The sequence below is a fragment of the Melospiza georgiana genome, chromosome 7 (genome assembly GCF_028018845.1).
Source record: "Melospiza georgiana isolate bMelGeo1 chromosome 7, bMelGeo1.pri, whole genome shotgun sequence".
NCBI lineage: Eukaryota > Metazoa > Chordata > Aves > Passeriformes > Passerellidae > Melospiza > Melospiza georgiana.
The window spans coordinates 22,866,125-22,877,903 of NC_080436.1; the positions used below are offsets into that span (position 1 = coordinate 22,866,125).

Here is an 11,779-nt window from a genome sequence, read left to right on the forward strand (position 1 = left end):
ATCATCATTCTTTGAGCTTTTCATGGTTTTATTTTCTATTTATGTATTTTAATTTATATTGCTGGAATTTAACATTTATTTCTCTCTTTTTCTCTAGAGCACACAAATGCTAAGAATTCATCTTGCTACTAACAGGTTTTCTTTTGCTTTTTGATTTTTTTCAGACTTTTGCATTGTCTTTGTTTCCATTTCATTTTATTTCTTGCTTTTTCCAATCTCATTAGCATTTTATTAAACCTTCATTAAAATTTCTCCCACAAATTTTATTGTAATATTTAAACTGTCCATCCCATAATAATACTGTTCTAAAATTTTTGAAGTATTTTCAAGTATTTTTAATTTTCTTTCTGTAAGCTAAGTGACTATTTTGTCTAATTTGTACACTAGGTGGTTGTAAATGCCCTTGTAGGAGCAATCCCATCTATCATGAATGTATTGCTGGTATGTCTTATATTCTGGCTAATCTTCAGCATCATGGGAGTAAATCTTTTTGCTGGGAAATTCTATCACTGTGTCAACACCACAACTGGTGAGATGTTTGATATCAGTGATGTCAACAATTATACTCAGTGTGTGGAACTCATAAAAAGCAATCAAAGTGCCCGATGGAAGAATGTGAAAGTAAACTTCGATAATGTAGGAGCTGGATATCTTGCTTTGCTTCAAGTAGTAAGTAAATGTATACATTTTCTTTTTGCTGTTTTTAAAGGTATCTAGGAAAAATAGGCAAGTTAAGACTGTAAAGTAGAGGAACAATTTCTTCATAGCAATAATGTACAGCTCACGGAACTCTATTACATTGTTTCTTGTATTATTTTTTTTAATGAAAGTAGAGTAATTTTCCTTTCCAAGACTAGAAAATACAGTCTCAGGATGATGATAATAATAATGTGAAGCTAGTAAGTGTAGAAAATAAAAGAATCTCTTTAGGGGTGTACAGTATAGAACTATCATATTCCTTAATGCTTATTAAAGAGTCATTATAGTATACTAAATAAGTATTATGTTACTTCTAAATTTAAATAAGTATTATCCTTGTGAAATACTGGATGGTGTTGCATAGCATATTCATTCCATTAATTACTACTACTTATACAAAATCTGTAAATTGCATTTCTCTTTCAATTACTTATCTTATGCACTGTTCAGAACTGCCTTTATTCTAGGTTCTGAGCATATTTTATTTGTGTCAAATAAATTAAGACCTTAGCTCTTTACAGGTTCCTTGATGAGAATGGAGCTTCTAAAGCTAGGATCTGATTCAAAACACAAGCAAGAAAGCATGTAATTATATTTAGATGATTGTAGAATCACTACTCTGTAAGTCAACCTACAGCGCCACTGAATGAAAAAATATTTACAGCTCTGATATTCAAAGTTATCTAAGAATGATATGCTTGTCCCTTCTATCTCAGAGCAGGTCAGTATTTCTAGCTGACCTTAATTCCAAAATTAACTACCTAGATTAAAATGTTTTGCCTGTAAAGGCAATGTGACTCTTATGTGCTGAGTAGTAGTACTGAATGATTCTCTGGCTTCAGATATCATGGCCATCATTGCCTCTGAAGGAAAACTGCTGCTCTTGAAGCTGTGTATAAATGTCATCTGTGTCATACATCCAGACAGTCTACTTCACTACTGTGAACCTTTCATTCTTCTTCTTGCTGTTTTTTTAATTTTTTTTTCTGATTTTTCATAATTTTCCTTTTCAAATATTCCTTCTAACCTTTACTTTCCCCACAGAGGTTAAGGGATCTTTGAGCATGTTTTGTGTCACATCTTCATTTGATTGCCTCCATTAACATTATTCCTTCACTCTTCTGTATTTATTGTTCTTATCTAACTCTGAACCTTTCCTAATATTGCTATGCAAAGTGTACCAAATGGCTGGCAGTTGCCAGATGAGCCAGAAAGATGTGTGAAGCCTGGCTTGAAGCACACCTTCTTGGTAACTGGCATTGCACTGCAAGATTCAGGAGGATACAAAGGCTTCCAGAGTGCAAGTTTCTGCTGTGGAAACTGGCATTTGTACCAAAGCATCAAAGCCATTTCTGGCAAGCACAGATGGAAATATACTCCTTGGAATGGTTCCTCTCCCGAATCTCCTCAGGAGTGATGCTCTTTGTTCATTTCACAGGCTTTTTAGCTCTTTTTCCTTTATTATGAATAAGCTTGGAAACCCTGGCTAGTGGTTGCACACTCACACTTTCAACCAGCATGTCACACCAGTTTTGGTGTTCCTGAAAAAATGGACGTCCTGCATGCATTAAAATAAACTCCTTGAAGTAATGATGGCAGATCTTTTTACTCTTTACATCTCTTACACAGTTCACTTTTTGGTCTTCTTTAAGACAAATCTCTCAGGAAACAAAGTATATTTTTACTTTGAACAGTCTATTCCTTTTAGCTATGCGGGATTAAAACATTTCTAAAAATACCAGGTCAATTTAGACACAGAAAAAACCCCATTCAGACCCATGTTGGTTTCTGTCCAGAAGTTATATTAGTGATTCCATCAATTCATGTTGTAAAGTTAATAAAATGGCAGTGGCCATGAGTGATTCTAGTAGATCCTACCTACATATCTCCAGCATTTATATCTGTCTAAATCTATCATTCTTCATCTGCAAAGTAAACATCTGCAGCTCCAAATATACTGTCAACTTGTTGACATCTTAAGAGCTGGTTTTTAATATTATTTGAACAACTAAAAATAAAAGTGTCAAAAAGAAAGTTTTACTAGAAAAAATATTTATGATGCCTGTGTTGTCAAGTATAGTTCAGAAATTTACATGTGATTTTATTAAAAGTGGAGGTCCAGATAAATAAATAACTTAGTTATTTTATGTATTAAGTATTTTTATGGGGAAGATAAACAATTTTATTTTATTTCTAGGCTACTTTCAAAGGATGGATGGATATTATGTATGCTGCTGTTGATTCACGAGATGTAAGTGTAAATCTTTCAAAGTCAGCTGTTGATTATTTTCTGATACAGAGTATAAAATTTAAACAGCTACATACACAACAAAGAATTATAGCCAGCATCAATAAATATTTTTTTGATTCTCAGAGTTTTTGCTGGAAAGAATCTCACTTCCTTCTGTTTAGCCAAAAAAGCTAAATTAATTGAAGTGGATTTTTTTTTAAATTATAAAGTTAGTGTAATAGAACAAATAATAGGTTTTTGACAAATTATTTTGGTAATCATAAGTATTAATTAATTTAAGATTATATTATGCAGTTATTAAATAAGGAATACATTAATCAGGTTTTATAATTTGTAACTGTGCATTTTGTTGTTTCCTTAGGTTGAGTGCCTATGTTACCTAGATATTTTAGTGCAATTAGATTTTAAGGCTGAAGATCACCTGTTAAGCTTTCTGGGGATTAGTTTTTTATTTTGGCTACAAAACTAATACTCTGTTTAACTTAAACAAATGGTCATGTTAGTGATATCCAGAGTAAAACACTCTGTTTCATTAGCATTTCCACACTCAGGCTTGTTGTGCTCTAGAGGTGCAGATGCTGGGATGTGGCATCCAGATAAACTGAGACAATAACAAAATCTTCCTTCCAAATTTCCTCAATTTAATGCTTTTCACAAAACATATATTCACTAGATATTTCTTGAAAGCAGCTGTTCCTAGCTGGATGTAAGAATGTTCATGCAAGACCAAAAGAGTTACAGGGAGATTTAGGCAGTAGTAAAACTTATTGTTTCTGTTCCATGATAACATACTGAACACAATATAAAATATTTAGATTTCTGCTAATAAAATTTTAAGTATGAATGACTGCTCTACATCCCACCTTGCTTATTTCTTCTATATGAGGGACTTTTTATATGTGTACATACAGAAACAAATCTGTGAGCACATTTACTTAAAAGTTATATATGAGCAATAATTCTGTCAGCTTCCAGTTCTCCAAATATTGACTGGAATGGACAAGTTGGATCTTTTTAATAAATTAGTGCTCTTTATAATAAATTAGTGCTCCTTTTAATAAATTAGTGGTTTTCATAGCTTTTCTGAGATGGCATATACCTAATTCTAAATTATATGTATTGTTTTTACATCTAATATTCTCATGGGTAATAATTTATTTTTTCTTTGGTAGGTAAAAGATCAACCTAAGTATGAGGACAACTTGTATATGTATCTCTATTTTGTCATCTTTATCATATTTGGATCATTTTTTACCTTGAACCTTTTCATTGGTGTTATTATAGACAACTTCAACCAACAAAAAAAGAAGATAAGTATTTAAAATATTTCCATATTGGTTTGAATTACTAGCTATAAAGAATTAAAAAGTTATTTCTCTAAGGCTAATAAAAATCAAAAGTAATTTCAAGACTTGAAGTGAAGTGTGTCTTAAAAATAATAAATAATTATCTGTACTAAAATTTGTGGATGTGATTCTGAACTTTGCATTTTTAGCTTTTTGAGAAATGAAAAGTTGGTTCATAATAATTTGCAATTTGAGTGTATAGTTAAAATGAGGATGTGAAAAGTGATCGTGAATTATTGGTTTGATTAGATGCACTATGATCTGGCATGAAATAATTTATTTTTCAATTTACTCTAAAGTATTAAGATAAATTAAGGTATATTCATTATAATTATTCTTACAAACTCTTGATGCTTAACGAAGACAAAATATGGCATTGTGTTGATACAGTGAATAACAGATCTGCAAACTGATTAAACAATAAGTTAAGAGTAAGTCAAATAGCCCTCTTATGAATAGGCTTGTAGGTATAAGTAAAATTGTGCACATAAGGGCTTTTTTTTCTAACACTTCTGTAAGAATGAGATTAATTCATTGGACACAAATACAATCTATCATTTTTATCAGTAGTAAAGCAAAGATAAACAGGGAATAGTGGTTTCTTTCTGTGTATTTTTGACATAAAAGTGTGTTTAAAATAGTTGTATTGATAATGCATACAGTTCAGTTTTAAAGAACCTTAGAATATAAAAATACAAATAATCACATTTAAAATATTTTGAAGCCTCACAGTTTTTAGTTTTCAAATGCCAGGGTCATTCTAAATTTTTTGCGTGCTGTGAAAAAGCAGTTTCATATGATTTGTTTTTTTTCAATCACCAATTAAATAACAGCAATACCAGACAGAATCTCTGGTAAAAGAAAACTGTGAACTACAGAAATTTTCCCTTGTGAAAATACTCTTTAGCTTCCTAAACAAGTCTGGGGTTACTATCAATTTTTGATGCTTCAGGCTGTGATGGCCAATTTAGCAGACAGTGATGCTAACATTGTGCTTCCGTCTGACTCAGTGAAGATTCATCAATAAGCACAATTCACCTATACTGGAAGTCAGTCAGACACTTGCACATCTGACTGGCAGCATTTGTGTCTGCAAACAAAGGCTGATTTGAGTTTGTCAAGGTTCCTTCCAGTGGTGTTTTAATTTGCTATGGCATGACATGAATTACTTTTCCCAATTTTACATCAAAGGTGGGGGTTTTTTTGCTGTTAAAACCCATGGATTAGATACTAATACACTCTCCTAACACAACTTCTGCCTCAAAGTTATGCCTCTTTTAGTCTTGTCTAGCTGTAATCCTGGAAGTCTATACAGAAGATAGGCCATGCAAGGCACTAGTCCTGTTCCTATTCACTAAACATATCCTAATCACCAAGTTATTGAACAGCACCAGTAGAGCAAGAATGCCTTCAGCCATTTCAGCAAAAGTGAGCATGGAAACATTGGAAAAACTCAACTGCCAAGCTGACAAGGCACCAGTAATGGGTTTTTCCTGTGTGTTAGGAGTGTATATGAGCATCCACCCTATAAACACCTGAAAAAACCCCTTCCTTTTTATATAAATTAAATATAATTTTAATAATATATTACAGGGAGGCATACTGTAAATAAATGTTCTATGTGTGGATACTAATTAATTTTGATATTATTTCTTTACTTTGGAGGTCAGGATATATTTATGACAGAAGAACAGAAGAAATATTACAATGCAATGAAAAAATTGGGATCCAAAAAGCCACAGAAACCTATACCGAGGCCAGTGGTATGAGTGGTTTGATTTTCACATCCCTTAAATTAAATACTCATTTGGGAATATAGTCTTGTCCACAAGATAATGTTATAGGTCTGGAAAGAAAATATTTTTTCCATTTATTTTCTTGTAAAGGTAGAAATTGTCCCTTTTTGAATCCATCAGATTAGATCATTAATATTTTGTTTAAAAACATACACACTGAAGTATGAACAAAATTATTTAATAATGTTAAATTTAATAATGATAAATTTCAACATTCCCTGCCTAAGTCCTGGAAAACCACAATTGTTTGGATCATTTATTGGTTCTTGTTACCAGGGATAAACTTCATTTTCTGTTTTTTCTCCTCACAGAGAATTTGTAGGAAATGGGAATGCACTGGCCCTTGCTGCTGAAGACAGAAAGGGGCACTGGTAACCTATTGGGAAGGACAGATGCAGAAAATCTTACAGAGAAAAAGAATGTCCTAGGGAGTAAAACATAGACTAGGATAAATATGTCTCTAAGATAAGACACTACTCTTGTTATTTACTGAACTCCTACGCTGTTTAAAAAAATAAAATACTTGTTGCACCTTATGCACCAAGTGGTTAAAAATAGACTTTCTAAGGAGAGACATATGGCAAAAAACATTGAGCTAAGTACTAAAGAAAAACTAGGATATTACAGTCATGGTGTGTTTGAGACGTGTCTTCAGCAGTCCAATGATCTCACCAAGCACAATTAGTTTAGGAAAGAAAGAGGGTTAGCATTCTAAAACCATCTGAGAATAAAGAGAAGAAAATTAGCTTTTATTCAGCTGGTACTCTTGCTGGCTATCAATTTACACCACCCATTCACCCCGATAATATTAACTGTCATTGTTATTACTCTTATTATTGCAGCATTTCCCTTCTTGCCTCTTCAGCCAACATTGGTGAACTTCTTGATTCACTCTAGCAAGATGAGACATAAACCAGCATGTGTTAGGCTTATTGCCTCTATTGTGAATGAGTCTCGCTTTGCTCTCCTAAATCTTGGTGTTGTTTTCTCATTTGGCATTTTAAAAGAAAATTATTTTCACTGTATAAACTGTATTCCATCTTTGTGTTTGCAGAACAAATTCCAAGGCATGATCTTTGATTTTGTAACCAAACAAGTATTTGACATCAGCATCATGATCCTCATCTGCCTTAACATGGTCACAATGATGGTAGAAACAGATGATCAGAGTAAAGAAATGGAAACAATTTTATCCCGGATTAACCTGGTGTTCATTGTCCTTTTCACTGGAGAATTTGTCCTGAAATTGATTTCACTTCGCCATTACTACTTCACTATAGGCTGGAATATTTTTGATTTTGTGGTTGTGATTCTCTCTATAGTAGGTAAGAGCAACTCACTTTCAAGAAAGAATTACTGGAAGTAATAGGAAACATTTGTTTCAAGTATGTTAATGCTGATTGTGGAATTTCCTTTTTCCTATGGCTTACGTGTTGATTCAGATCTTCATATTATCTAGCACACAATATATGCAATGTTGCATAAAAGATTTTTATCTCTCCCATTAGATTCACTGTCATTTTACACATCAAAAGACATAATGGAACTGTTTGGCACATTAGAGTAATGTGTACAAATATAAAGAGGAATGTTTAGTGGTATATGCAAACTAACCACAGATTTACTTTCAATACTAAAACTGAAAATTATGTGAAATGGGTGAGATTTTTTACTTTTGCTAATTAAGATTTGTCAGTTAAAATCTAGTGACTGTCCAAGGTGCAAATGAGTGACAAATCTGAGAAAGATTGGGCTGATAAAACATAGATCTGTTGAAGAAATCTCTGACTTGCAGAAATTAAGCCAATATCATCCTTCATAAAGAAAGTGCTTATAGGCTCAGCTTCAAGAATTAGCTGTATCTAAGACATAAACATCCCTCTCCCAATAATTTGAAGAACTACTGAAAGCTTACACAGGGACTACCTACTTGCTATAATCAGTCTTTTTTTTACTTATTTACCTTCTCTAGGATAACATTTCAACATAAGAAGAGATGCTTTCACCTTATTAACAGCTTTCAATAAAATGTAATAACTTGTATAATTTTTGCTATAGCATAGAATCCCTACACTGATTATATTGGAGATAGCAATAACTAAATCTTTCTATAGGTAATTAATTAATTAATTTAAAATTCTATTTTAATTATTCACTGTTTTTTTCCCAGGTATGTTTTTGGCTGAGATGATTGAGAAGTACTTTGTATCTCCCACACTATTCAGAGTCATCCGGCTTGCCAGGATCGGTCGAATCCTGCGCCTCATTAAAGGCGCTAAGGGAATCCGCACTCTGCTTTTTGCTTTGATGATGTCTCTCCCTGCCTTGTTCAACATTGGGCTGCTGCTCTTCCTGGTCATGTTCATCTATGCCATATTTGGCATGTCCAACTTTGCCTACGTCAAGAGGGAAGTTGGGATTGATGACATGTTCAACTTTGAAACGTTTGGCAACAGCATGATCTGCCTGTTCCAGATCACCACGTCCGCTGGCTGGGACGGTTTGCTCGCCCCAATTCTCAACAGTGGGGAGCCAGACTGTGACCCCCATAAAGATCATCCAGGGAGCTCTGTGAAAGGTGACTGTGGCAACCCTTCTGTTGGGATTTTCTTCTTTGTCAGCTACATTATCATATCCTTTCTGGTAGTGGTGAACATGTACATTGCTGTGATTTTGGAGAACTTCAGTGTTGCTACTGAAGAAAGCGCTGAACCCTTGAGCGAGGATGACTTTGAGATGTTCTATGAAGTCTGGGAGAAGTTTGACCCCGATGCAACACAATTCATAGAATATAGTAAATTATCAGATTTTGCCGCTTCATTAGATCCACCTCTTCTCATAGCAAAACCCAACAAAGTCCAGCTGATTGCAATGGATCTGCCCATGGTGAGCGGTGACAGAATTCACTGCCTTGACATCTTGTTTGCTTTCACAAAGCGTGTTTTGGGGGAAAGTGGGGAGATGGACGCCCTCAGAATACAGATGGAAGATCGGTTTATGGCAGCCAATCCTTCTAAAGTCTCCTATGAACCAATTACAACCACACTGAAACGAAAGCAGGAGGAGGTGTCTGCTGTCATCATTCAGCGTGCTTACAGACGTCACCTCTTAAGGGTAAAAGTTAAACAGGTGTCTAGTATATATAATAGAAATAAAAACAAAGAAGGAGATGGACACATTATAAAAGAGATAATTATTGATAAACTAAAAGGAAACTCCACCCCAGAAAAAACCGATGAGAGTTCTTCTACAACTTCCCCACCCTCTTATGACAGTGTAACAAAGCCAGACAAAGAAAAATATGAAAAAGATAAAGCAGAAAAGAACTACAAAGGTAAAGACATCAGGGAAAATAAAAAATAATGATCTAAGAATTTTGTTAATGGGACAACTTGTTTACAGTCTTTGCGAATGAATCATCAACTGGACTCCTGCAGGAGATTTATGCCAAACTGACAGTTTTTACACGTGTGTGTGTGCGTGTGCGCGCGCGTGTGTGCATATATATACATTATATATATACTTAAGGTCAGTGCCTATAACAAAACAGTGAACCTCCATCATCAGACTGTGACTCTGTTAATCAGGGTAAAAAACTTGACAAGAGGTTTCTGTTTTCACTACAGCTGACACTGCTAAGAATAAGGGAAAAGGTGGCTCCATAGAGAAGATGGAGCATGAAATGAGTGCAAAAAGATACTTTATTTCCACAACATGTAGAACAGTAATTCTCTTCACTGTTTGTAATGCAACTGCCACATTTGTCATATTTTTACAAAAACTGTATTAGTGTATTTATCATTTTTTAATTCACAGGTTGTTTACTATTACATGTGACTATTTTTGTAATAGGTTTTATGTTGGGGAAAGAGGTATGAGGACCAGGAGTTCTACTCTCAGATTCTCTATAATGTACAGATAGGAGTGATTTGCATAGACATGCTGCACTTGTCAATCATGCATAAATAAAAATATGACATTGCACAAAGCTGAAGATTTTAAGAACTTCCATGTTTCAGGGTTGCTCTTAAATTTGAAGTATTCTAACTACTTGTATGGTTGCATCCAGACTATGTGCATCCAGATTAATGTGCCTGGAGAGTCTCCTCTAATTTACAGGAATCTGCAATGACTTATTTTTATGTGAATGACTAAACATGAATAAGTTCTTGTTTATGTTAAAATATTTACAGTTCAAAAAATATTGTGCAGTTTCTGCACTGGAAAAATAGCTTCACCAAAATATATCTGGGAGTTCTTTTGTTTTGTTTTGGTTTTGTTTGGTTCTTTTTTCCTGGGCTATTCTTTGGTTACTGTCTTCTGTCATTATCTCCAATATCCAGTGAATCCATTAAATACCTTTTCCATGTAAATATTAACAGTATACTGTTGTGCATATTTGAACATAGAATTAAATGGCTTTGCCGCATTGAATTGCATCAGATATGTACCACAGTATGGTTAATTTGCAAGAGCTCAACGGGACATGTTGTATTCTGTGTCATAGATAGGAGAGCATCACTGATGCATGTCAATGCTGTTGCTGCTGTACCTTGCTCCTTCACTGTCCACAGTCTCCACTATAGGAAGCCATGTGTCAGTGATGAAGTGAATCAAGTTGTCCAACCAGACCTCATTCTTTCAAATCATTAAGCAATAGTTTGCAGCTATTTATGAGCTTTTTAAGTTTTGCATTTTAAATTTGAAGTGGCTGCTATGTCGTGTAGAATCAGACTGTACAGGCCATATTGCAAACTGTTAAACCTGTTGACAATGTGGTTAGCATATATAAATAATGTAAAGAAATACCATTTGGCAACAGTTCTGTATATAAGAAAAGTGTCTTCAAGTTTAGATCACTGTTTCTTATATTTCTTTCCTCATTCACTTGGCTTATTTTCTAACCACAGTAATTCCAAACTGGCATCATCACACTATGGGAAAAAAAAAGTGAGTATTTGTAGACTATCTTGTTTTAATAATATATTTGCATATATTCCAATGTGAAGTAAATTGTGTAAATCTGGAACCCAGCTTGTTTCCAAATAGTTACAGGACATAGCAAGGAAAGCATTAGGGGAATGTGTGAATTTCTAAGCACTATTTGCATCAGAAATTCCAAGATAGTCTCATAGTTGATTAAATCCTTGCTGTCTTGCAGTGTCTGTTTACATAGTCTACTCTTATTCTTTTTTGAATCACAGTTCACTAGACTTGTACAAATAAAGTATTTCCCAAGAAAAAAATGGCACATTTGTATAATCAAGGACATCAGGACATTTTGTGTTTCATACACAAGCTAACATTAAATGTAGAATCTTTCTTTTACAAATGCTTTTGACTTGTAATGTGTTGGTGAAATGCATGCAAGAAATTGTTATTATCATAAACAACGCAAACAATATTACATATGAGCCAAAAAAATAAAGATTTCTTTTTTAAAAATTATGTTTATTTTGCTTTGTCTCTGACCTTCAGTTGTTTAAAGCAAGATAAAAACTGACTTTGGTGCAAATAAGAATTACTTTCTTTTTCCCTAAAACTAAATACCTTATTCTTCATATTTCAACTTCTATGTAAAATGCTTATAAAAAAAAATCTGAGAACTTTGATCAAACTGCATTTCTTTTTACTTCTTTGTTATCAGCATATTGTCTTGGAATAAAACAGGATACCTACACAATTCA

The 11,779-nt window shown here is 33.7% G+C and overlaps 1 protein-coding gene across 8 annotated transcripts in view; it reads left to right on the plus strand.

Moving 5' to 3' along the window:
* The window catches only part of LOC131085508 (sodium channel protein type 2 subunit alpha-like), a 67,438-nt gene extending 55,898 nt beyond the window's left edge, over positions 1-11,540 (plus strand). For all 8 annotated transcript variants that reach the window (XM_058027787.1, XM_058027786.1, XM_058027792.1 and 5 more), the window contains 6 exons: positions 388-669; positions 2,897-2,950; positions 4,123-4,260; positions 5,955-6,059; positions 7,147-7,417; positions 8,263-11,540. In XM_058027787.1, coding sequence (XP_057883770.1) covers positions 388-669; positions 2,897-2,950; positions 4,123-4,260; positions 5,955-6,059; positions 7,147-7,417; positions 8,263-9,455 — 2,043 coding nt within the window. In that variant the 3' untranslated portion in view covers positions 9,456-11,540. The remainder of the gene's footprint in view (positions 1-387; positions 670-2,896; positions 2,951-4,122; positions 4,261-5,954; positions 6,060-7,146; positions 7,418-8,262) is intronic.
* Positions 11,541-11,779: the final 239 nt, after the last annotated feature.